The sequence below is a fragment of the Babesia bigemina genome, assembly GCF_000981445.1.
Source record: "Babesia bigemina genome assembly Bbig001, chromosome : III".
Classification (NCBI taxonomy): Eukaryota; Apicomplexa; class Aconoidasida; order Piroplasmida; family Babesiidae; genus Babesia; species Babesia bigemina.
The window spans coordinates 3,377,712-3,404,267 of NC_027218.1; the positions used below are offsets into that span (position 1 = coordinate 3,377,712).

A 26,556-nucleotide genomic window follows, 5' to 3' on the forward strand; every position below is an offset into this window, starting at 1 on the left:
GTAAATAAAGGGGCGATGTAGAGTGGATTAGAGAGCGATGAAGAGTGGATAAAGGGGCGATGTGGAGTGGTTAAGGGGCGATGTAGAGTGGGTAAAGGGGCGATGTAGAGTAAATAAAGGGGCGATGTAGAGTGGATTAGAGAGCGATGAAGAGTGGATAAAGGGGCGATGTGGAGTGGTCAAAGGGGCGATGTAGAGTGGGTTAAGGGGCGATGTAGAGTGGGTTAGGGAGCGATGTAGAGTGGATTAGGGAGCGATGTAGAGTGGGTTAGGGAGCGATGTAGAGTGGGTTAAGGAGCGATGTAAGGTGGGTTAAGGGGCGATGTAGGGTGGGTTAAGGGGCGATGTAGAGTGGATGAAGGAGCGATGTAGAGTGGGTTAAGGGGCGATGTAGGGTGGGTTAAGGGGCGATGTAGAGTGGATGAAGGAGCGATGTGGAGTGGATAAAGGGGCGATGTAGAGTGGACAAAGGAGCGATGTGGAGTGGATAAAGGGGCGATGTAGAGTGGGTTAGGGAGCGATGTAGGCTGGATAAAGGGGCGATGAAGAGTGGGTTAATGGGCGATGTAGAGTGGATAAAGGGGCGATGTAGAGTGGACAAAGGGGCGACGTAGAGTGGGTTATGGGGCGATGTAGAGTGGGTAAAGGGCGATGTAGAGTGGATAAAGGAGCGATGTAGAGTGGGTTAAGGAGCGATGTAGAGTGGATAAAGGGGCGATTTAGAGTGGATAAAGGGGCGATGTGGAGTGGATAAAGGGGCGATGTAGAGTGGGTAAAGGAGCGATGTAGAGTGGATCATAATCACCACTTAGGTCAGGTGCTTGGTCACCACTGTCATCGCGGCCGTGACGATGTCATCGCGGCCGTAACCATGTCATCGCTGCCGTGACCATGTCATCGCTGCCGTAACATCAACTTGGTCACCACTGTCATCGCTGCCGTGACCATGTCATCGCTGCCGTGACCACTAACTTGGTTAGGTGCTTGGTCACCACTTTGGTCACCACGTTGGTCAGTTGCTAAGTCACCTCGCTGCTCATGTGATGGATCGTCAATGCAATCATACTTTGTCTATAACATTAGATGTCAGTTGCCAGTTAGGTGATCAGTGGGATTTGGATTACGATGTTTGCGCTGACCAATCGTCGAAATTAGCTGTAGAACGCGATGCAGAAGGGTATCTTGCGGACGAGGAAATCGCGGATGTTGCGACCCACCGGAAAGCGGAAGTAGACCATGACGCAGATGGCGACGATGATGAAAACGACGGCGGCGATGGCGGAGTAGGGACGGGGATGTAGTCACCTCACTGCTCATGTGATTTATCATCAACGCAATCATTACTGTCCACAACATTAGAAGTCAGTTGCCAGTTAGGTTATTGCGATCAGCTGCGCAGTAGATACCGCACCCTGTGGAACGGCCGGACGCGGAAGTAGACCATGACGCAGACGACGACGATGATGAGGGCGACGGCAGCGACGATGTAAGGGAGGACGGCTGAGGAAGAGGGAGTAGAGGGATTAGAGTCGCCAGTGGAACGCAGTTGACCGGCGGGCTGAGGCAGAGCACGGGAGGAGGAGGAACCGGAGGAATCAGAGCGAAGCTGTTGACTGGCGGCATGCTGGGCACGAAGAGCGTTAATCTGTTTAGTTCTACAACATATACATTGACATGTACGAGTGTCACAACCAAGACAATCCTTAGTGTGGCATTCCCCTCCGCTTCTGCGCGAACTGTAGAATTCGCGACACTCAGGACACCAACGACGACATTTTATGCAACACAGGTAGCAACACCTACAATCAGGCTTGTTACATCTATTGTCACATATACACTGCGTCATCTTCCCCTCCCAGTTCACTCAACCTGCAAACATATCAATCACTCAAGCAGCAGTCACCAACTGCAACACTACCACTGCCGCTCCCACTCCCCTCAACCTGCAAACATGTCAATCACCTAAGCAACGCACTCACCAACTGCAACACTACCACTGCCGCTCCCAGTCCCCTCAACCTGCAAACTATCAATCACTTAAGCAACGAAGTCACCAACTGCAACACTACCACTGCCGCTCCCAGTCCCCTCAACCTGCAAACTATCAATCACTTAAGCAACGAAGTCACCAACTGCAACACTACCACTGCCGCTCCCACTCCCCTCAACCTGCAAACATGTCAATCACCTAAGCAACGCACTCACCAACTGCAACACTACCACTGCCGCTCCCAGTCCCCTCAACCTGCAAACTATCAATCACTTAAGCAACGAAGTCACCAACTGCAACACTACCACTGCCGCTCCCAGTCCCCTCAACCTGCAAACATGTCAATCACCTAAGCAACGCACTCACCAACTGCAACACTACCACTGCCGCTCCCAGTCCCCTCAACCTGCAAACTATCAATCACTTAAGCAACGAAGTCACCAACTGCAACACTACCACTGCCGCTCCCAGTCCCCTCAACCTGCAAACTATCAATCACTTAAGCAACGAAGTCACCAACTGCAACACTACCACTGCCGCTCCCACTCCCCTCAACCTGCAAACATGTCAATCACCTAAGCAACGCACTCACCAACTGCAACACTACCACTGCCGCTCCCAGTCCCCTCAACCTGCAAACTATCAATCACTTAAGCAACGAAGTCACCAACTGCAACACTACCACTGCCGCTCCCAGTCCCCTCAACCTGCAAACTATCAATCACTTAAGCAACGAAGTCACCAACTGCAACACTACCACTGCCGCTCCCACTCCCCTCAACCTGCAAACATGTCAATCACCTAAGCAACGCACTCACCAACTGCAACACTACCACTGCCGCTCCCACTCCCCTCAACCTGCAAACATGTCAATCACCTAAGCAACGCACTCACCAACTGCAACACTACCACTGCCGCTCCCAGTCCCCTCAACCTGCAAACTATCAATCACTTAAGCAACGAAGTCACCAACTGCAACACTACCACTGCCGCTCCCAGTCCCCTCAACCTGCAAACTATCAATCACCTAGCAACGCACTCACCAACTGCAACACGTACCACTGCCGCTCCCAGTCCCCTCAACCTGCAGACATATCAATCGCTTAAGCAGAACTCACCGACTGCAACACTACCACTGCCGCTCCCACTCCCCTCAACCTGCGAACATATCAAGCACCTAGCAACGCACTCACCAACTGCAACACTACCACTGCCGCTCCCACTCCCCTCAACCTGCGAACATATCAAGCACCTAAGCAGCACTCACCAACTGCAACACGTACCACTGCCGCTCCCAGTCCCCTCATCAACCCTCACCCTCACCCCTGTATCCCCCCAGCCCAGGCCACCGACACCCACGCTGCCCGGGATACCACAGCTGCCCTGACGCGGCGCATGTGACTAGCACCAACTGTCACTATAAATTATTCATTATTCGCACCGCCATTAAAATTGCAGCGACCCGTGCGCTCAACTCCCACAGTGCAGCAGCACCGTGCTACGAGCCGCGGTATCGGCGCCATACTGGCGGAGCGTGTCGGCTACGTGCCTAAATGTGATATTAACAATCGCTACATTGACGCCTATAAATGCTGCTTAACGAGACCAACGCAGATTACGCCACCCTGCCAGCGACTCGCAACACACGACTTAAGTCACCCGCCGCGGCCCTCACGACCGCCTACGTTAGCGACCAATCACCCAGCCTCACGTGACACTCACTCAATGGGTAACGCAGACACCGCTCACTGTCAACGCACAGCTCAACGCACCAAACAATCAACGTGCTACAACACCCACCAAATTACGGTACATCCGCCAGCTTAGCACCTAACCTGTGTGCCAGCTTAGCACTTTGCCTGGGTGCTAGCTTAACACTTAGCTTGTGTGCTAGCTTAGCACTTTGCCTGCGTGCTAGGTCAACACTTTGCCTGGTTGCTAGTTTCCCACTCTGCCTGGTTGCCAGCTTAGCACTTTGCCTGGTTGCCAGCTTAGCACTTAGCCTGCGTGCTAGGTCAACACTTTGCCTGTGTGCTAGGTCAACACTTTGCCTGGTTGCTAGGTCAACACTTTGCCTGCGTGCTAGCTTAGCACTTAGCCTGTGTGCTAGCTTAGCACTTTGCCTGGGTGCTAGCTTAGCACTTTGCCTGTGTGCTAGGTCAACACTTTGCCTGGTTGCAAGCTTAGCACTTTGCCTGGGTGCTAGCTTAGCACTTTGCCTGTGTGCTAGGTCAACACTTTGCCTGGTTGCTAGGTCACCACTTTGCCTGGGTGCCAGCTTAGCACTTTGCCTGGTTGCTAGGTTACCACTTTGCCTGGTTGCCAGCTTAGCACGTTGCCTGTGTGCTAGGTTGACACGTTGCTCTGTCGTCCACTCATCACCTCATTAGGTGCTATTTAGTTCACAGGTTGCCGCTAGAGTAATTCGAGACATTAGACTACGTTTGTTTGTTAGGTGAGTAGGTGAATTGTTACGTGAGTTGTGTGAATTACAAATGTGACGATGATCACGGTTGCAGGTACGATATCTTGGCAAGCCTTCCGACTTGCGCTGGAGCCAACAATGATTGCGCCGTTATCTTGTGCGATGATGGTGATCTCAGGTGTGAGCGTATGTGGAGCACATCCAGTCTGCCAACCATTACGCAGATGAGGTAGAAGAGTGATAGTGACCAGAGCGCGACATTGAGCCATATAAACGGCTGTCTGATGGTGAACATGAAATTATCAATGGCTTTGAAAAACTTCACAAGATGTGAGTCTTCTTCAAATGCCTCCGCGAATACATTACAGAAATCTCTGCACGTGCGTTTCGTTTGCGATTGTCTATTCCCGTTCAGCCTCTCTGGATCGCCGAGAACGAAGCCGTATTTTGCCAACGTCGGCAGCGTTGAATTGCACTTTACAATGGATTTGCATTCGGCATCGTGATATCGTGGCGGATCTTTTTTGGATGTGGTTGGACACTCCTTGATGCACGCCTTTTTATGGCAATTCGATCCCCTGGGACCGCATTTGGAATTGCACTCATCATACAATTTCTTCAGCAGATCGTAGAACGTCGCCGTCAGATAGACAATCCACGACAAATACTTATCGGCATGTTCCGACGAGAAAGTCTCGTAGATGGCGTGACCGATGGGACGCAGATAAGGACCGCATACGACGGAGTCCCGTGATAAGCATACGAGACTGCCCAGGCTACCATCGGAGTGGCCCTTCTTCAATGCTGAGTGGCTAGGGGTAAATAAGTGGTATACGTTCAACTTACCATAATCACGCCCGAAGTTAGCGGCCTCGACGGTATCACGGAAAGCAATGCTTTTATGCGCTTGACCATACATACCCCAGCGATCGGTGAGGTGATAGTAGAAGCTGAACATGTCCGCCAGCGTTTTCGGCGCACTAGGCAAAAGGCAGTTGAGGTAACTGCACAGTCTAGTGAGGGGGGAGTTAGGACGGCCACAGTAAGCCTCAAGCACCTCGCGTATATTCCGGCCAATCATCGTATGCGACGCGGTGGCACCGATGTCAGCGAAGCCCATTGGAGTTCGGCACGGCATACCAGGTGTACTACCACACGTGCCACATGACAGACTGGATCCCCTAGCTGCTACTGAATGCGGCAGGTGGCCTTTCAAACCGTCCTCCAAGAACGACTGCAGTGGCGACTTGACGCCGCAGTTGGGATACTGCTCACCCCTTTGGTTGCCACTTTGGTTGTGCTTTTCATTGCAGTCTTGCTTAGGGCACTGCTTCGTGTTGCACTGCCAGCCCGACCCACCAATGTACCTGCCGTAGTGGCAGTCCCTCCAGCCGCTGAGCTGAGTTGTAAGTTGACACTGCTGCAGCAGGAAGTATAGCTGGTGGTAGAGGCGCTTGAGCAGGTCAAATAACGTGCACAGCAGCTGAATCATGCTGGTTGGGTAATCTAACTTGAGCGAGTTGTCGGAGAACTCACACGCGTAAATTCCGTCCTTGTGACCGTGGCCGAGAATTGTGGCAAGCACAGGATAGGATGCGGAGCATACGTCATGAAGTGCACTTTTCAAATGACCAGGTTGTATTGTAGTTGTGCCAACTAAGGTAAGTTGGTCTTCCGGAATGTTAGCATATGGCACGTCATTCAGTTGCTTCGGCTTCGCAAACAACTCTTTAAAGTAACTGCACAGTGTTCCGTATACTGGATTGAACTGCAGTCCCGTGAGCCATACCAGTTGTTCGTATACGCTGCAAGGTGGTCTAGTTTTCGGGTGGATTATCAAGTGGCAGACGTTGAAGTATTGTCCAAGGTAGGCATAGAGTGTTTCGATTACACCATCCGCGGTAGCAATCTGCACGGTTGGCGCATATGAATCCGCACTATGGAGAGCTGAAATGTCAGCAATCTCTGTGGCGGCAAACAGAATATGCACTCCTCTGGTGAGGTGACCAAGAATACGGGCACCGTTGCAGTCGCTCTTATGATTCAGCTCGCCGTAGGGGATTGCGGCGTCCGATCTAACGTCATAGCCATGCTCACAGAAGAATAATTTGTGTAAACTAGAGGCGGTGTTTTTAGGATTGTAGATGGTATATGCCTTCCATGAATTTTCGGATTTCTCAAGCTCATCTTTAAGTTCCTCCAACGTGTTGTGTAAGATGGGCGTAACAGTCAAAGCGATTTTCGCGTACTTTTCTTGCTCCTCAGCTGTGGCGGTTTTCCAATCAATGGTCCTCAGAGAATATGTTGATATGTACGATTTTTGAAGTTCCTCGACTAGAGCAGTAAAGCCTTCTTTGAGGGCCCCGAGAATCCAGTCAGAAGAGGTACAAGTTCTATGGGAAGTTAATGTGACGAGTGTCACTTTTAATTTGTCTAAGTTATCAGAGAAGACAGAATCAAAATGCTGTGAAGTGTCCAGTCCAGTGAGCAATGTGCGCAGAGCGTCATGTGAAGCCTGAGTTTTTTCGAAGTCAGTGGTGAACTCCGGCTTTTTCTTTAGATTTTCAAACACACGTTTCATACCTCCATAAAACTTTACTGCCGCCTGGCTGAGTGGAGATTTGCCGTCGGTGGAGGATTTAGCCGCGATGCTCTTAATAGCTGGAAGTGCTTTTTCCTGCGTAATGAAGTGAGTCTGCAAAATGCTCATGAAACCTTTTAGTCCAATCTTCAGATCATGTTCAATCTCCAACGGCAAGCTTTTCAGCTCCTTCTCAACCGCGACGGCGAACGCCATCAGGAAGCCTTTGACGGAGGTTACATACTGCTTCTGCGCCTGGGTGGTGAGTTTCCTTTTTGTTTCATCAACGCTGGAGTCAACAAATTTATGAATCCCCGTGACGATTTGCAGTTTGATACTGGTGACTTCTTTTTGGATGAAATCCTGAGCCTTCTGTATCGGTCCCTTCATCAGGCTACTCCGAAGCTCACTGAGGTCGCTGTGAATCTTGTTGAGTCCCTTTTGTTTCTTGCCTTTGATGTCGACCAAATTATTATTATTTATCAAATCACGGAGCTCTTTCAGTTTGGTTGTCACGCCATCCGGATGCTCATCGCTTGCCGCGTTCTTAATTTCTATGCACAGGGCAGCGATATGAGACGTTACTTCCTGGGATTTGTTGAAGAGCTCAGTTTGTGATTTATTTGCAGCGTCGACGAGATCGTTAACGTCATTCTGTATACGGTTAAGCTTATTAATAACGGGTTCTTGTAGGTCTCTTTCAAGCTCTGTCGTGAACTTATGGGTACCATGCTTGAAGGCTTCCTGCGCAAACGTGTCGATATATGGATTTGCCTGGTTCTTTACCTTACCACTCAACCCGTCGTAGATTATGTATCCCACTTTACCATTTCTGGTGTTGGTATCCTTGACATCATTTTCAATTTTGCTGCTGAGGTTCTGAATCGCTTTTACGGCTTCCGGTAAGTTGGTGCTAATTGTTGACTGCTTAAGGAAGGAAATAATTTCTTCTGCGTAATGTTTGCAAATTCCAGCAAGGACAGGCAGTATAGCATTTAGAGCGGATTTAAGAGATTGTTCTTTGCCAGTGTGAGTGAAAACAGACTGCGAACGTTTCAAATGTGCCTCTACTTTACCGGCAAAATCGTCCGCCTTCGTTCTTAGATCACTCTCAAGTTGACTTGCAAATTTCTCAAATTGTACGGCAATGTTTGCTACCGTTGCTGTTTTTAGTGTTGTCGCTGCAATGCCAGCCACAGAGGCTTTGAAAACTTCTGGGAACGTTTCGCTAATAGCCGTATTCACCAAGCTAACTCTATCAGACAAACGTCCAGTTCCACCATTAAATTGCGCACTGTTCGCTTCCGCATACCATATAATGTATCTGTTCACTTTAACATCTTTCAAAATATCGGTTGCCCACTGTTTCAAAACTTTATCCAATTTCCCAGTTTCTACCTCCCTGGCATATGCCTCTACGCCCTGTACAATCAAGTCAAGGTAGCCTCGTTTAATGGGTTTGGAGCTTGCTGTATGTCCAGCTATCTCATCCGTATGCACTTTTAGGGCATCCCTAATCTGTCCTCCCAATTCGTCCTCGACATAACCCTTCAATTTTGCGTTGATACCCTCCTTGAGTCTTTTAATATTCTCTTGCAACGCATTCTTTATATCTTTCACACCGCTGTTAACCTGTGTCTCAACATCCGTATGAATAGTCCTTAGCTTTCCTAACACTCCACCCTCGTTACCTTGACCAGTTCCTTTCTCTCCCTTTATCACCTTGAAAACACCATCGTACTTTTTATTCAAGTCATCGAATTGTTTGAACAATACTTCTGCTTCTGCAGTAATCAACGTCGCGGCGGTCTCAATCTGATTCCTATTCGACCCTTTTGTTTCCTGTAGTATAATCTCAATTTTCTTTTCCGCCGCCTCAACAATGACGTTAGCGTTATCAATCCACTGTCCGAGCTCCGCGACGTATTGTTGCAGCGTATTATTAATACTATTTAGCAACTTCAGTATCTCTTGAACTTTCCCCTTCAAATAATCGACAAGTTCCGTCACCTTATCGCTCACCTTACAATTAACTCCCTTTCCCAGCGCTTCCAGACACTCGCTAAGTCTCTCTCTCATCGCCTGCAAATCGCTTTTTTCCTTGTCTGACAAGGCCTTAAGCCGCTCGCTCTCATGCTTAACATTGCTAAGTGAATTCTTAACTCTAATAACTAAATTAGGATTTAGGTCATTGACAGCATTTAATATCGTTTTATTGTGTTTATCAAAATTAAAAGTGCCATTAAATTTCTCAGCACTCAGGTGGCAATGTCTAAGCTTCTCGTTAATCTGGTCTACAGCATGGGAAACGTCGGCGTTCATGGCGGCTGAGAGCGTTTCTTGCGGTAGTATCTCAGCTACACTACTCTTGAACTCTTCATTCACCTGCGAAAGTATGAGAGTCATCGGTTCACTCACCTTTTTATTAGACTGCTCCACTGCCTTATTATACCCCCGCACCCCTTTAACCACACTTCCAATCGCAACATTAAAACCTTTTTTACCGCCGTGTTTATTTTGCTTAAGTGACGTAATTGCATTGTTTATTTGCTCTTTATGCTGCCCTAAATGGCCTTGGATGTTGCTGAGAACACCACTCAAAAATCCCATCACCCCGTCGCACAGCCTGTCAAGGTCAGAGTACACAATGCCACTGCCGTCGTAGCCTTTGGATTTCGGGTCGAAGCCGAGGAATTTTTCGAGGCCAGTGCAAAGGTTAGTAAGGATGTTAGTAGGATTGTTATTTGAGGTGTTTTTAAGGTTTTAAATTTTGTCAAGTTTCCTGTCAAGCTCCCTAGGCGGCACATGGTCAGGGCAGTGGCAAGAGGTGGAAGAGGGGAAGTGAAGGGTGACAAGGCACAAGTTATTGCTATGGTTTATAGAGGTCATAGCGGTATTATGGCGAGGTGATTCAAGGGATGTAGAGTGGGTTAGGGAGCGATGTAGAGTGGATAAAGGGGCGATGTAGAGTGGATCAGGGAGCGATGTAGAGTGGATAGAGGAGCGATGTAGAGTGGGTTAGGGAGCGATGTAGAGTGGATAAAGGAGCGATGTAGAGTGGATAAAGGGGCGATGTAGAGTGGATAAAGGGGCGATGTAAGGTGGGTTAGGGAGCGATGTAGAGTGGATGAAGGGCCGATGTAGAGTGGGTTAAGGGGCGATGTAGAGTGGGTTAGGGAGCGATGTAGAGTGGGTTAAGGGGCGATGTGGAGTGGATAAAGGGGCGATGTAGAGTGGGTTAGGGAGCGATGTAGAGTGGATTAAGGGGCGATGTAGAGTGGATTAAGGGGCGATGTAGAGTGGGTTAGGGAGCGATGTAGAGTGTTTAAGGGGCGATGTAGAGTGGATAAAGGGGCGATGTAGAGTGGGTTAAGGGGCGATGTAGAGTGGATGAAGGGCCGATGTAGAGTGGGTTAAGGGGCGATGTAGAGTGGGTTAGGGAACGATGTAGAGTGGGTAAAGGGGCGATGTACAGTGGGTTAGGGAGCGATGTAGAGTGGGTTAGGGAGCGATGCAGAGTGGATAAAGGGGCGATGTAGAGTGGGTTAGGGAGCGATGTAGAGTGGATAGAGGAGCGATGTAGAGTGGGTTAGGGAGCGATGTAGAGTGGATAAAGGAGCGATGTAGAGTGGATAAAGGGGCGATGTAGAGTGGATAAAGGGGCGATGTAAGGTGGGTTAGGGAGCGATGTAGAGTGGATGAAGGGCCGATGTAGAGTGGGTTAAGGGGCGATGTAGAGTGGATAAAGGGGCGATGTAGAGTGGATTAAGGGGCGATGTAGAGTGGATTAAGGGGCGATGTGGAGTGGGTAAAGGGGCGATGTAGAGTGGGTTAAGGGGCGATGTAGAGTGGGTTAGGGAGCGATGTAGAGTGGATTAAGGGGCGATGTAGAGTGGGTTAGGGAGCGATGTAGAGTGGATGATAATCACTACTCTGGTCACCATGTCATCGCTGCCGTGACCATGTCATCGCTGCCGTGACCGTGTCATCGCTGCCGTTACCATCAACTTGGTCAGGTGGTTGGTCATGGCATTGGTCAACACGTTGGTCACCACCTTGGTCAGCACTTTGGTCAGCACTTTGGTCAGCTCTTTGATAAGGTGCTAGGTCAGGTAGTTGATCAGCACATTAGTTAACTATTACACAATCACATACAACGATTAATGAGTGATACAACAGATTAAAGTACAATTCATTGGTTAGGTGAGTAGGTGATGCTAGGTGAGCGTAGATAGTAAACACGTGAATACGATTACGGTTGCAGGTAAAACACCCTGTTAAGCTTGTTAACACGTCCAGCAGCAAGGAGTGATTGGGCAGCTATACGATGCGATGATGGACTATGTAAATGCGATTTGATGTGGAGCAGGTCTAAGCGGATGACCATGATGTGGAGGAGGTACAATAAAGAGAGGAGCCAGAGCGCGACGTTGAGCCAGATGAAGGGGGCGCGGATTTGGAAGAGCAAGTCGTCGCACTTGTTGAAGAGCACAGTGAAGTATTTGGATTTGATGACTCTACTGAATTGCTTCTGGAAATTGTAACATACTTTCTTCGCGTTGGACGAATTCAACTTGGCTGCGTCACCGAGTCTGAAACCAAAGCGGTACAAGGTAGGAGATACACCCTTGCATGACACTATAGATGAACATGAACATGACGATCTTTCGTGGCCATGTTTCCCGCGTTTACATTTGCTTGCTTGCATACATGAATGGCAGCCCCAATCTTGACAGAAAATGTTGCAAAATTCGTTGTATAGATTTTCAAGCAAATGCCAGAAATTCCATGGCGAGTAGACAGCCCATGATAGGTAGAGATCAGCGTGTTTGTGCGGGAGGTATGAATAGGCATCGGACCACAATGTAGAAATATACGGTGCACAGTCTATCCTTTTATTTTTACCATAACATACAGCGGAACTAGATAAGGTGATGAGGTGAGAATCCTCGCAGTCCTTGTGATGAGCATCAGTGGACCCGTATGCGTCAGTTAAGGCGTCCGTTATATCTGCGGCGTTAGGGACGAGATTGATGGACACGCTACGAATGGATGATTCGATGACTGTTTTAATTGGGTGTTCGGCGCCGTGCTTCCATCCACCGACAAGTGACAGCGCAAAACCAAAGAGTTCGGGCAGAGTAGACGGTGGCCTAGGAGCTAGGGCGAGCAGCGTTGTTAGATGGCGGATGTCGAAGAATATCTGAAGGATGTCACCTAGGTCGCTACCTTTTTTCATTGACCCAGAAAAGCCTCTAAAGCCAAGCGGGGTCAAACAGGGCATCCCAGGGACGTTCCTAGGACAGGTGGAGCATTTGGATTTGCATCCCGTAGAACTAACCTGATGTGGCATATGCCCCGGAAGGCAATCATTTAAGTAACTCATTAGTGGCGATTTTGGTTGGCACTTTGGTTCCATTTTTGGTTGGTCATTTGGTTGACTCTTTGGTTCGTTGGTTGAGTGGTCCTCAGAGGGCCAATTCGCAGGCGACACGGACTTGCCATAGGCGCAGTCAGCCCAGCCACCGTGCTTAGTTGCCACCTTACACTGTACACGTATGTATTGCAACGCAGGGAACAATCTACGAAGCAAATCAAGGATCATGTGGAGGCAGTCATCGCCGCTTTGCGGGTAGTACAGGCCTAGCGTGTTGTTCGAGTAGTCGCAACCGTACATAGTGTACTCGTCACCTGTTCCCACTACTGTTGCCATGATGTCATATGACGTGGAGCAAATATCGGTGAGCGCTGCGACTATAGCATTGTAGGTGATGTCGTGTGGATACGCTTGCAGATACAACGACTTGTGGTCGACGATTTCAATTTCGAAGCCTTCCTCATCATCCTTGTCCGGCTTGTTGGGATTTTCCAGATATTCATACAACGTTTCACTGATAAGCTCAGTGTGAACCGAATTATACGGCAGACCGCAGAACCATCCGAGCATCTCAAATATGCTACACGGCGTTCTTGGTTTGGCGACCGGTGTTGTATGGCATACTGCGTTGTACTCGTCTACATGCTTGAACACGCAGTCTAAGACGTCCATGGTATTGAATTTCTCCGTATTTCTAGTGACGCACTTCGGGGAATGGGCGATCTGTTCGCTAAGCTGAATTTGTCTCTGAAGCAGTCTCACAATTTTCTCACCCCTCATGTCGTCCGAATTTTGTAAATGACCATCCTGGGCAGATTTGTCAGTTGCAACACCGTAGCCCATCCTTTTCAACAAAACACCCGGACCGGATGTGGCGTGAATTTTGCTCGCAGGGTAGTTGCTTGCGCACTGAGCTCTCAGGTGAGTCAATTCGCCAAAAAGCGTGGGAGCGATTGTCAAGAAGACTTTGGCGCAGTTTTTGCTCTCCTCGGTTTGTGCAGTGGTCAGATGCGCTTCCCAACTGATTTGCTTGGCACCCGAGTACCTGCTCACATAAGCTTTGTCAAGTTGGTCAACAAATTTGCCGAACCCTTGCTTCAGCGGCGTCAACACTTTTTTGGGTGCGCCGTCCATGGTTTCGGGATGGAATACGGAGAGGACATTACTGAAGGCGTCGAGCTTTTTGGTGACGTCGGTGTGGAAGTGTTTTTCTTCAAACATTTTATCGAACAGATATTTCGACGCGAAATAGATTGTATTAATGGCATCAGCGGACTCTTTCAGGTCTGCTTGATTCATCAATTCATGAAAGAAAAGTTTGAATACGTCTAATAGTTTGTACACTAGTTCGTTCATGATAGTCATGTCACTGAAGCTTCGGGATTTTAACGCAATATTCAAAATTCTCATTAAACCTTTCACACCGGTCATCTTATCCGTATATATGATATGCTCTATAGTGCTCTTCTGTTTCTCAACAAAGGATTGAAGGCCTTTTAGCTCCGCCACTTTGGAAGCGTGGTATGTTTCGCGGGCGGTTTCATAGACCGTGTAAGAAACTTTGTTGATCTCTAATTCTAATTTCCTCGCAATTTCGGCGATGTCTTTTATAGCATTTTGCTTGGCAACTTTAAAATGACGTTGGACGTTACGCATATTACTAGATACGTTGGCACTTTGCATATCTATGACGTGTTGATGAATGGTATTAAGTCTTAATTTTATGCCGCTTATAAGACCATTAATTTTCGGTAGTCCCTTGTTTTTTTCTTTGAGAGCAGTGGACTCTTTCAAAATGTCTGATATAACAGTACCGCTGATTTGCTTTGCCAATTCATCGAGACTTTGCTTGTCTTCCTCGAAAGTTGACTGCAAGGTCTCAACCTTCTTTTCCAATTTTCGCAACGTTTCGTCCACATCATTCATCAAGGATTTGGATACATTTTCAATTATTATTTTAATACGGCGAGCAGATTCAACGAAATGTTGTCGCGTTGGCCGTAGCAGTGAATTAGATTGGGCAGTACTATGTAAGTCATCAATTGTCGCGTGCAATGCTTCTAAATCGCTTTTCATTTTGCTTAAAAAACCGTTGAAATTTTTGTTGCCAAGCGTATTAACATTGGTTGCTAGCTTTACAATCTCGGCGTCAATATGTTTGAGCAACTCGAATAGTTCACTTTCTGTGGTTTTCACTCCTAAGCTCATTGTCAAAAATGGTATATGCTGAATGTTAGGTTGCAATTCGCTCCTAAGTTTTGTGTCTAAAGTTCCCAGTTTAGCTGCACTATCTTTCCCCAACTTATGCGCTTCATCGGCCGTTTTGATCAACCCATTCAATTCGTTTTCAGCAGAACTAATGTTTCGCGCAACAATGACAATCTGGCCGTCGAGTTTATTAATATTTTGTTCCAGCATTTCAATGAAACTGTTAACCGTTGATTCGGCGTCATCACGAATTCGGTGCGAATGGCTGAGTAGCAATAGGCGTTCCGCCTCAACGCTTTTGACTACTTTTTTCATGTCCTCGTTTTTTGCTGATTCGCAGAAATTGCTCACCGCCTGAATCACAAACTCTATATATTTTACGAGTTTATTTTTTAGATTTTGGTCTAAATGCTTCGCTGCCTTCATAGCTTGTTCTGCACTGCCTATAAGGATGTGCGCTATTTTTGAGGACCATTCTTGTTGTTGATCAACTGCATAATTATTCATGTTTTGACGAACTTGTAGTGCATCATTAATGCCGCTTTTTAATTGTTCCAATAGATTCTTCACTCTGTTTATTTTCTCCTCCACCTCCCTCCCATACCCCTCCAACCACTCCTTCACCGCGCCGACAGACTCCACAAGCCCAGCACGCCCGGAGCCAATATTTTTAGTTAAGGTGTCTAGTACACTTTTAAGGTTTTTATTGTGATCACTGATGTATTTATCATAAGTTGTCACTTCATTTTCGTTTTTCACCGCTTCAAGCACTCCATGCAAAAATCCCATCACCCCGTCACACAGCCTATCTAGGTCAGAGTACACAATGCCCTGGCCGTCGTAGCCTTTGGAAGCAGAGTTGAAGCCGAGAAACTTTTCGAGGCCGGAGCAGAGGTTATTAAAGATGTTAGTAGGGTTATTATTTGAGGTATTTTTAGGGTTTTAAATTTTGTCAAATTTCTTGTCAAGCTCCCTAGGCGGCACATGGTCAGGGCAGTGGCAAGAGGTGGAAGAGGGGAAGTGAAGGGTGACAAGGCAGAAGTTATTGCTATGGTTTATAGAGGTCATAGCGGTATTATGGCGAGGTAATTAAAGGGATGTAGAGTGGAGTAAGGGGCGATGTGGAGTGGATTAGGGAGCGATGAAGAGTGGATTAGGGAGCGATGAAGAGTGGGTTAGGGAGCGATGTAGAGTGGATAAAGGAGCGATGTAGAGTGGGTAAAGGGGCGATGTGGAGTGGCTTAAACGGCGATGTAGAGTGGATAAGGGGCGATGTAGAGTGGATAAAGGGGCGATGTGGAGTGGGTTAAGGAGCGATGTAGAGTGGGTTAGGGAGCGATGTAGAGTGGGTAAAGGAGCGATGAAGGGTGGGTTAAGGGGCGATGTGGAGTGGGTAAAGGGGCGATGTAGAGTGGGTTAAGGGGCGATGTAGAGTGGGTTAGGGAGCGATGTAGAGTGGATTAAGGGGCGATGTAGAGTGGGTTAGGGAGCGATGTAGAGTGGATAAAGGGGCGATGTAGAGTGGATCAGGGAGCGATGTAGAGTGGATAGAGGAGCGATGTAGAGTGGGTTAGGGAGCGATGTAGAGTGGATAAAGGAGCGATGTAGAGTGGATAAAGGGGCGATGTAGAGTGGATAAAGGGGCGATGTAGAGTGGGTTAAGGGGCGATGTGGAGTGGATAAAGGGGCGATGTAAGGTGGGTTAGGGAGCGATGTAGAGTGGATGAAGGGCCGATGTAGAGTGGGTTAAGGGGCGATGTAGAGTGGGTTAGGGAACGATGTAGAGTGGGTAAAGGGGCGATGTAGAGTGGGTTAGGGAGCGATGTAGAGTGGGTTAGGGAGCGATGCAGAGTGGTTAAGGGAGCGATGTAGAGTGTTTAAGGGGCGATGTAGAGTGGGTTAGGGAGCGATGTAGAGTGGGTAAAGGGGCGATGTGGAGTGGATAAGGGAGCGATGTAGAGTGGATAAAGGGGCGATGTAGAGTGGATTAAGGGGCGATGTAGAGTGGGTTAGGGAGCGATGTAGAGTGGATAAAGGGGCGATGTAGAGTGGATAAAGGGGCGATGTAGAGTGGATGATAATCACCACTTAGGTCATCTGCTTGGTCACCATGTCATCGCTGCCGTAACCATTAACTGTCATCGCTGCCGTAACCATGTCACCGCTGCAGTGACCATGTCATCGCTGCCGTGACCATGTCATCGCTGCCGTGACCATGTCATCGCTGCCGTGACCATGTCATCGCTGCCGTGTCCATGTCATCGCTGCCGTAACCATTGACTTGGTCAGGTGGTTGGTCAGCACCTTGGTCACCACTTTGGTCAGCACATTGGTCAGCACATTGGTCAGCACGTTGGTCAGCACCTTGGTCAACACGTTGGTCAACACCTTGGGCAGCACCTTGGGCAGCACCTTGGTCAGCACCTTGGTCAGCACTTTGGTCATGGCATTGGTCAGCACATTGGTCACCACGTTGGTCACCACCTTGATCAGCACTTTGGTCACCACATTGGTCACCGCTTTGGTCAGCACATTGGTCATGGCATTGGTCAACACGTTGGTCAACACTTTGGTCAGCACTTTGGTCATGGCATTGGTCAGCACCTTGGTCAACACGTTGATCAGCACATTGGTCAACACGTTGGTCAACACGTTGGTCACCACGTTGGTCAACACCTTGGTCAACACTTTGGGCAGCACATTGGTCATGGCATTGGTCAGCACATTGGTCATGGCATTGGTCAGCACATTGGTCACCTCACTGCTCATGTGATTGCTCATCAACGCAATCGTTGCTGTCTAGCACATTAGATATCAGTTGCCAGTTGGGTCATCGTGATTAGCTGCGCAGTAGATACCGCACCCTGTGGAACGGCCGGATGCGGAAGTAGATCATGGCGCAGATGACGACGATGATGAGGGCGAAGGGGACGATGGCGGAGTAGGGAGGAGGGGAAAGTCACCTCACTGCTCATGTGATTGATCATCAACGCAATCATTACGCTGTCTATAACATTAGATTTCAGTTGCCAGTTAGGTGATCAGCGGAATTTGGGTTAAGAATGTTTGCGCCAACAAATTGCGGATATTAGCTGTAGAACGCGATGCAGAAGGGTATCTTGCGTACGAGGAAATCGCGGATGTTGCGGCCCACCGGGAAGCGGAAGATGCACAGGTCGAGCAGGATGATGGCGACGATGACAGCAACGACGACGGCGGCGATGGCGGAGTAGGGAGGGGGGGAACTAGTTACTTTACTGCTCATGTGATTGGCCATCAACGCGATCATTACTGTCTACAACATTAGCTCTCAGTTGCCAGTTAGGTTATTGTGATCAGCTGCGCAGTAGATACCGCACCCTGTGGAACGGCCGGATGCGGAAGTAGATCATGACGCAGACGACAATGACGATGAGGGCGACGGGGACGATGATGTAAGGGGCGGGGGAGGAGGTGGAGGAAGAGGGGCTGGTGGAAAGCTGCGCAGCGGAGGTGTGCTGATGAGTGGAGGAGGAGGAACCGGAGGAAGAAGTGGTGGAAGTAGAGGAAACAACTCCACGATCGGCGAGGTATATGGTAGCTTGTTTGCTTCTTCGACATAAACATGGACAATACGTGTCACAACCAAGACAACCCGATGTATGGCATTTATCATTTTTTTGCCGCTCATAGTAGAACTCACGACATACGGGACAAAACCGACATCCTGTACAAGACACGTAGCAGCATCGACAATCACGCTGCTTACAATCATTACGACACTTACATTTGTTCCAACTCATCTTCCCGCTTCCCTCCCAGTCCCCTCAACCTGCAAGCATATCAATCACCTAGCAAAGCACTCACCAACTGCAACACTACCACTGCCGCTCCAGTCCCCTCAACCTGCGAACATATCAATCACCTAGCAAAGCACTCACCAACTGCAACACTACCACTGCCGCTCCCAGTCCCCTCAACCTGCAAACATCAATCACCTATGCAAGCACTCACCAACTACAACACGTACCACTGCCGCTCCCAGTCCCCTCAACCTGCAAACATCAATCACCTATGCAAGCACTCACCAACTACAACACGTACCAGTGCCGTTCCAGTCCTTTCATCACCACGTACCCTCACCGCTGTATCCCCCCAGTCCAGGCCACCGACACCCACGCTGCCCAGGATACCACGGCTGCCCTGACGCGACGCATGTGATCAGCACCAACTGTCACTCTAAATTATTCACTATTCGCAACGCCATACATATTGCAGCAAACCCTGTGCGCTCAACTCCCACAGTGCAGCAGCGCCGTGCCACGGGCCGCGGTATCGGCGCCATACTGGCGGAGCGTGTCGGCTACGTGCCTAAATGTGATATTAACTATCGCTACATCGCCGCCTATAAAACTACTTAACCGGGCCAACGCGGATTACGCCACGTGCCAGTGACTCGCAACACACGACTTAGGTCACCCGCCGCGGCCCTCACGGCCGCCTACGTTAGCGACCAATCACCTAGCCTCACGTGACACTCACTCAATGGGCAACGCGGACACCTCTCACGGTCAACGCACAACTCAACGCAACAGGCAATAAACGTGCTACAACACCTACCAAATTACGGTTCATCCGTCAGCTTAGCACTTTGCCTGGTTGCTAGCTTAGCACTTTGCCTGGGTGCTAGGTCAACACGTTGCCTGGGTGCTAGGTCAACACGTTGCCTGGGTGCTTGCTTATCACTTTGCCTGGTTGCCAGCTTACCACTTTGCTTGGTTGCTAGCTTAGCACTTAGCCTGGGTGCTAGGTTAGCACTTTGCTTGGTCCTTCAGTCATCACCTAATCTAGGTGCTATCTAGTTCACAGGTTGCCGCTAGAGTAATTCGAGACATTAGACTACGTTTGTCGGTTAGGTGAGTAGGTGAGTTGTTACGTGAGTTTATGTGAATTACAAGTGTGAATACAATTACGGTTGCAGGTACGATATCTTGGCAAGCCTTCCGACTTGCGCTGCCGCCAACAGTGATTGCGCTGTTATCTTGTGCGACGACGGTGTTCGCAGGTGCGAGCGTATGTGGAGCACATCCAGTCTGCCCACCATTACGCAGATTAGGTAGAAAAGGGATAGTGACCAGAGCGCGACGGTCATCCACAAGAAAGGTGCGCGGATGACGAAGAGAAATTCGTCACATCTGTCGAACAACTCCGTGAAGTATGTTGATCTAATGACGTTTTGGACTTGCTGTATAAATGCGAAACATGTTTTTTCGGATGCGGTCAAACTCTTAGCGTCTTCAAAAACGAAGCCGTATTTATACAGCGTAGGCATGACGCCTCTGCAGCTGACGACGGAGGAGCATTTGCAAGCCCCTTCAATAATACCGTGTTCGCCTTTCTTACATTTGTCAGCAAGGAGGCACGTGCTGCATCCCCAATCACGGCAGAAAATATGCTTCAATGCGTCATGTAAATTTTCAAGGTATTTGTGTAGATCCCATGGTAGATATAGAGCCCACGATAGGTAAGCGTTCACGTGTTTCTTGGCTACGTAGTAGTAGGCATCGTAGCATAGTGAATGAAGGTATGGAGCGGTGTACGCAGTTTGCTCCGCACTTGCTGTCGACGTTGACAAACTTGACAAGTCAGCACATTTGACTTCACGATTTGGATGACCATTCTGAGTGCTACCATACGCATTACGAAGTGCGTCGGTCAGTGTGGCAGTCTGATCATATAGGCCAATGGATCTGCTGAGAGTGGACAAATGGAATGCGTCCTTAATAAGATGAGTACCAGATTCATGCCACTTATTAACAAGTGACAAAGCGAAACCAAAGTGCTCAGGCAACGTAGACGGCGGTATCGTAACGACGCATAGCAGCGATGAAATTAGATTGGTGCCGAAGAAATAACTTAGGATTTCATACAAATCCCAACCTTTACGCGTCGATCCCGAAAACCCTCTGAAGCCAAGCGGTGTTAAGCACGGCATTCCTGGTTTGGAGGTAGGGCATGTTTTACATTCAGCCTTGCAGCCAATAGCGCTTACCTGATGTGGTAAATGCCCTGGCAGGCAGTCATTTAAGTAGCTCATTAGCGGGGACGTAGGTTGGCACTTTGGTTTATCGCTAGAATGCTCGTTACATTGCGATTTGCCTGTGGCTACATCCCTACCGTATAGGCAGTCACTCCACCCGAATTGGTCCGCCTTTACACCGCATCGCTTGAATAAGTACCTAAGCGGCGGTAAGATTCTACGAAGAACATCTAAGAACATCTGGAGACAATCGCCGCCGCTTTGGGGGTATTTCATACCGAAGGAGTTGTTGCAATAGTCGCTGCCATAAATGGTGTCAGCATCGCCGTGGCCTCCGATAGCACATAGGATGTCGTAGGATTTGGTACAAATATGGTGTAGCACGGTCCTGATATTCTTATATGTGAACTTTCTAGGACACGCATCGATGTAGAACGAATCCATGTCGTATACGATGATGTCGTCATCATCGGTGAGCGGTTTGGCAGGGTTATCCAGGAGGTCAGTGAAACCGTCGGACTTCAACTCAGCATATGCGTTGTTGTACGGCAGTCCAGCAAACCATATAAGCATTTCAAACACACTACATGGCTGTCTTTTAGCTGCGAAGGTTGCGCAGTGGCTAACCTGATTGTACTCTTCCACGTGACTGCAGATACAGTTAAGAATGTCTAAGAGGTGGAACTTATCATTTCTGACGTGATCTCTCGATTCACATCTCTCAAGATGCTCATTTCCATCTGCCTCCTTTATCGGCCACAAAATTCTTTTATATACGTTCTCACCGAGCACTGTCTCCTTATTCTGCAATTCACCGTCCTGCTTATCGACAGAAACGCTGTAACCAAGACCTCTCATAGTTCTTCCGAGGTCAGTGGATTGGTTGATTTTCTGTTTACTCAAACTTCTACATTCGCCTCTCAACCGGTCGAGGTCGTGGAACAGTGTCGCCAGTAAAGTCAGGAACGTTTTGGCGACGTTTCGGCCTTCCTTAGTTAACTCAGATTTTTCACGCTGAGGATTTTTCACCAACTCACCGCCAAACGTTTCACTATCATATGCTGAGATGTAAACTCTACGCATTTCACCGATGAAGTGAGTGAGCCCCGCAATGAGACCGTCGATGACCGGACTGCTCGGCTTGGCGAAACCGTCAGGTTTGAGGCTGCTGAGCGCAGCGTCTACTTTATCAAGCATACCTGGCAGGATGTGGTCATATCTATGTGTTCTATGAATGTGTGCCATCAGCTCATTAAATGTGTCGTAAATTGTAATGAGCTGTCCATGGTAGCCATAGACATCCTTGACGACGGGATGTTTTTTCTTGTTTTCCTCTTCGTTAAGTCTTACTATTTCTTTGTTGACATAGGATGCGAGGGGTGACCAGAATGCCTTGAAGTTTGAAGACAATTTTGCAAATACTTTGTTCTTTCGCTCCGCCGAATCAACGGGGTCGGCTGCCAGACTGCTAAGCTTCTCAATATTTTGGCCGGTGGTTTTACCTTCCGTAACTTCACCCTCGACAGCTTTCATGAAACCCTTGAAGCCAATCGTCAAGTCGGTGTCGATGAGTTTTGGCAATGGTGACAGTTCGTCTTGCGCTTTTTCAGCGAAGGCCTGGAGCAGGAACTTTATGGAGTCGACGTACTGCCAGCGGGCGTGGGAGGTGAGGGCTTTTTCGGCGTCTTTAATATCATTTTCGACCTGTTCCTTGAGTATCTTACTAAAGTGTTGTTCGGCTTGCTCGGCGAACTTTAGAAACTCTTCGGCGTCATGGATAGGGCCGACTTTGATTTCGTTGTGGAGGTCGTCGAGCTGACTGTAGATTTTCAGTATGCTGTTTTTAGCTTCTGTTGATTTTACGAAATACTCATTTTTCAGCTGAGTGAGAGACTTCTTAGCGTAATACGCGTTGTTGCCGACGGTGCTGCAGAGTTGCATGAGTAGGTTGGTAACCTGCGGAACCTGGATGTGGAGTTTTTGCAGTTCACTCTGGATATGCGCGAGGCCTTGGACGTCGGTGTGCTTCTCTTTTATATCGGAGGTGAGGTTAACAGTAGAAACTTGACCAAGCATACTTGTAATATCATTCAGGTAGTTGTTCACGCCGTTCTTCTGGCCATCACCCGGTGCTGGACCCGGATCCTTTTTTTCGCTGTCAATCAGCCCGGCGATTTCTTTGAGTTTGGAGGTGATTTGGGAGAAGGGGGCGGTGAAAGTATTTTGCTCATCTATTTCTGATCCAAGATTATTTTCTTTAAGCTTGTCCGTCACTTGCGTTTCAATATTACCGATCGCCTTGGGGAGGGAGCCTTCAGCGGAGGTGCCTTCTAGAGCACCACCCATTTTAGTTTGATCGACGTAACCGTTATACTGTTTAAACGTTGTTTTTGTTTCGAGCGTAACTTTGCTATCACTATCTGCGGGAAAATGTTTTTTTAGCTCTTCAGTCACCCCCGTGATCGAGGTGTCGACGGCGGTGGCGGCGCTTTCTTCGCCTGATCCCCTGGCGAGCGCTTGTCCCAATTTTTCTTCAAGCTGTTCAGCTGCATTGGACGCTGCAGCCAATTCATCAATTTTGGAATCAGTAATAAAGGTTTTTATCTCCGTCGCCGCTTTTTCGGTAGCCTGTTTGAGGGTGTCGACGATGATATGAATCGCACTTTCCAAATGATATTTGGCTGTCTCATCGCATAGATTAGCAGCAGACAAAGTTGCTTTGCCAACAGCCGAGACTATGCTTGTAACCTTACCATCTAGGTTTTTCGAAAAATCCGTGAGACACTTTTCGACAGCGTGTAAATCTTTCACCACGTCACCGTTTGCTTTGTCATGAGTCATTTCTACAAGAGCTTGAAGCTGTTGAGTTATTTGTTTGTTAACTTCCTGGGTTACATCCTGTTTGCTCAATGCACCTTTTTTCTGGTTTTGAGCTATGTAGAAGTCAACATATTTCTTTACGCCTCTTTCGCTTTTCAAGATATTATCAACCATTGTACTTACTGCATTCGTGAACCTACCTTTGAATCCCTCAACATACGTCCATCTCACTCCACTTACCATGCCCATAAGACCTTTAGTTGGTTTTCCCCTAACGCCCACACTCCCTGTAATATCCTTGAGCTGTGCTCTGAGATGTTCGATCAGTTTTCCTACTGTCTTTCCATTATCATGTACTCCGCCATTTGTATCAAATTTATCATACAACTTCCCAATCTTATTTTTAATCTCCGTCACCTGCCCCTCCACCGCCTCCTTCACCTTCCACAAATCCTCTTTCAGCTTCCCGTCCATCTCTTTCACCTGCGTTAGAGCATCTTTAACCCATGTACCAATATTGCCCTTAATATGCTCCGCCGCCTTTCTCAGCTTCTCAGCCTTCTCTTTCATTGTCTCAGCTAACTTATAAATTTTGTCACTACCTGCACTTTCAGTCTCAACCATCTCACCAATCTCCGTACACTTCTGCTTCGCTTTTTGAACAGCCTCCGTGCCCGCAGCATTCCACTTAGTCAGCTCAACAATTCTAGCATCTATACCGTCGCCAATTTCCTGCACCTTTTTCTCGATCTCTTTTCTTTTGTTCTCTGGTTCCCTCTCCGCTGGCTCATTAACCTGTTTCAAAATTATGTCAACCTCTTTATCTGCCTCGTTAATTAACTTCCTAGCATCCTCAAGCCACGTATACAACTCTTTAACATAATCCAGCAGTTGTTTCTCAATACTCTTCAACTCTTTCAAAATCTTCTGCACCCTCTCACTCAACTTTTTAATCAGCTCCTTCATTTGCGCATCAATTCTACAGTCGACGTTCACTTTCAAACTGCTCAACGTCTTCTTAATTTTATCTTCCGTTGCCTCTAAATCCTTACTCTCTTTACTCGACAACTCCTTAAGACGCTTACTCTCATGCTGCATATTCTTACGCACGTTCTCAATTGTATCACGCAATTTGGGATTTAAGTCTTTTATCGCGTTTTTTGTTGCATCTGTTTTTGTATTGATGTCAACAGCAGTAATAAAGTCTTTTGCATATTTTTGACACTGATCCACCAAGGAACTTGCCTGTGTCAAATTTTTTTCTGTGGAAGTCATGGGCCTTTCTTTATCAATTATATTCGGCAATTTAGTTTGTAACTCTTCTTTTTTATAGTTTTTCATGCCTCTTTGAAGGTTTTTAATTGCCGTTTTAACAAGGTCATTTGATGTCTTTACTTTACCATTATACCCCCGCACCCCTGCGACCACCTCCGCAATCGCAGCATTAAAACCTTTTTTACCGGCGTGTTTATTGGTGTCAAGTACCTTTATTACAGGCGTAATTGTCTCTTTATGCTGCCCTAAATGCTCTTTGATGTTACTAAGCACACCACTCAAAAATCCCATCACCCCGTCACACAGCCTGTCCAAGTCAGAGTACACAATCCCAGAGCCGTCGTAGCCTTTGGAAGATGGATTGAAGCCGAGGAAGGTTTCGAGGCCGGAACATAAATTAACAAGGATATTTTTAGGCTCATTTGGATGATTCTTGAAATTCTCATAAAATTCACAAAGCTCCTTCACTTTCTCCAATGCCTCCAACTTGGACTGCAATTTGGCTGGGTCAGCAGAGGGAGAGGGGGAAGAAGGAGAGTTATTATTAAGGTTATTAGGCTTACTAAGTTGATCATTAAGACGCTGAATTTCTGCAGTAACTAACTTATTAAGCTCACTAATTTTCTTGGTGTCACCAGCCTGGACACCAGACTTGACAGACTCAGAAAGGGTAGTAACAAGAGAAGAGTAAACATTTTTAAGCTCTTCAGTACTGTTAATTTTAGCGATAATAGCATTCTTAACGGCTTTCTTAACACTGTCACTTTGACCAACAAATCCTCCAAGTTGGCCAGCCAGGTGACCAAGGCTAATGAGCTTGGAGTCAATGTCATTCAAGGCTCTTATAGTAGCATCGTCAGTGAGAAAATGGTCACTATCAACAAGTTATTAGGATGGTTTAAAGAGGTCATAGCGTTAATAAGACAAGGTAATTCGAGGGATGTGGAGTGGGTAAAGGGGCGATGTAGAGTGGGTTAAGGAGCGATGTAGAGTGGGTTAAGGGGCGATGTAGAGTGGATAAGGGAGCGATGTAGCGTGGGTTAGGGAGCGATGTAGAGTGGGTAAAGGAGCGATGTAGAGTGGGTAAAGGGGCGATGTGGAGTGGGTAAAGGGGCGATGTAGAGTGGATAAAGGGGCGATGTGGAGTGGGTTAGGGAGCGATGTACAGTGGATTAGGGAGCGATGTTGAGTGGGTAAGGGAGCGATGTAGAGTGGATTAAGGAGCGATGTAGCATGGGTAAAGGGGCGATGTAGCATGGGTAAAGGGGCGATGTAGAGTGGGTAATAATCACCACTTGTGTCACTGCCATCGCTCCCGTGACCATGTCATCGCTGCCGTGACCATCAACTGTCATCGCTGCCGTGACCATGTCATCGCTGCCGTAACCATGACACCGCTGCCGTGTTGATGTCATCGCTGCCGTGACCATGTCATCGCTGCCGTGACCATGACATCGCTGCCGTTACCAAGTCATCGCTGCCGTGTCCATGTCATCGCTGCCGTGACCATGTCATCGCTGCCGTAACCATGTCATCGCTGCCGTGACCATGTCATCGCTGCCGTGACCATGTCATCGCTGCCTTGACCATGTCATCGCTGCCGTGACCATGTCATCGCTGCCGTGACCATCAACTTGGTAACCATGTCATCGCTGCCGTGACCATCAACTTGGTCAGGTGCTTGGTCAACACGTTGGTCAGCACCTTGGTCACCACTTTGGTCACCACTTTGGTCATGGCATTGGTCACCACTCTGGTCATGGCATTGGTCAGCACTTTGGGCAGCATCTTGATCAGCATTTTAGTTTACTGTTACACAATCACATACAACGATTAATGAGTGATACAACAGATTAAAGCA

General features: G+C 48.1%; 6 protein-coding genes across 6 annotated transcripts; 2 read left to right on the top strand and 4 right to left on the bottom strand.

Annotated features, from left to right (window-relative positions):
• Window positions 1-1,880: 1,880 nt before the first annotated feature.
• On the bottom strand, window positions 1,881-3,297 carry BBBOND_0313820 (hypothetical protein; the record flags this gene model as incomplete). The annotated part of the gene is made up of 18 exons (XM_012914212.1): window positions 1,881-1,943; window positions 1,984-2,019; window positions 2,059-2,094; window positions 2,134-2,169; window positions 2,210-2,245; window positions 2,285-2,320; window positions 2,361-2,396; window positions 2,436-2,471; window positions 2,511-2,546; window positions 2,587-2,622; window positions 2,662-2,697; window positions 2,737-2,772; window positions 2,813-2,848; window positions 2,889-2,924; window positions 2,964-2,999; window positions 3,050-3,074; window positions 3,168-3,223; window positions 3,274-3,297. The coding sequence occupies 18 exons, from the start codon at window positions 3,295-3,297 to the stop codon at window positions 1,881-1,883; spliced, it is 672 nt and encodes a 223-aa protein (XP_012769666.1).
• A 1,200-nt stretch (window positions 3,298-4,497) lies between these two features.
• On the bottom strand, window positions 4,498-9,606 carry BBBOND_0313830 (hypothetical protein; the record flags this gene model as incomplete). Its single annotated transcript, XM_012914213.1, has 1 exon — window positions 4,498-9,606. One exon carries the CDS (start codon window positions 9,604-9,606, stop codon window positions 4,498-4,500), a length of 5,109 nt encoding a protein of 1,702 aa, XP_012769667.1.
• A 1,642-nt stretch (window positions 9,607-11,248) lies between these two features.
• BBBOND_0313840 (hypothetical protein) lies at window positions 11,249-15,370 on the bottom strand (the record flags this gene model as incomplete). Its single annotated transcript, XM_012914214.1, has 1 exon — window positions 11,249-15,370. The coding sequence occupies one exon, from the start codon at window positions 15,368-15,370 to the stop codon at window positions 11,249-11,251; it is 4,122 nt and encodes a 1,373-aa protein (XP_012769668.1).
• Window positions 15,371-17,024: 1,654 nt separating this feature from the next.
• BBBOND_0313850 (hypothetical protein) lies at window positions 17,025-18,183 on the top strand (the record flags this gene model as incomplete). Its single annotated transcript, XM_012914215.1, has 4 exons — window positions 17,025-17,297; window positions 17,436-17,522; window positions 17,619-17,846; window positions 17,932-18,183. The coding sequence occupies 4 exons, from the start codon at window positions 17,025-17,027 to the stop codon at window positions 18,181-18,183; spliced, it is 840 nt and encodes a 279-aa protein (XP_012769669.1).
• Window positions 18,184-18,185: 2 nt separating this feature from the next.
• On the top strand, window positions 18,186-18,767 carry BBBOND_0313860 (hypothetical protein; the record flags this gene model as incomplete). Its single annotated transcript, XM_012914216.1, has 1 exon — window positions 18,186-18,767. One exon carries the CDS (start codon window positions 18,186-18,188, stop codon window positions 18,765-18,767), a length of 582 nt encoding a protein of 193 aa, XP_012769670.1.
• Window positions 18,768-19,529: 762 nt separating this feature from the next.
• On the bottom strand, window positions 19,530-24,986 carry BBBOND_0313870 (homolog of Uncharacterized protein PF11_0207, P.falciparum; the record flags this gene model as incomplete). The annotated part of the gene is made up of 1 exon (XM_012914217.1): window positions 19,530-24,986. One exon carries the CDS (start codon window positions 24,984-24,986, stop codon window positions 19,530-19,532), a length of 5,457 nt encoding a protein of 1,818 aa, XP_012769671.1.
• Window positions 24,987-26,556: the final 1,570 nt, after the last annotated feature.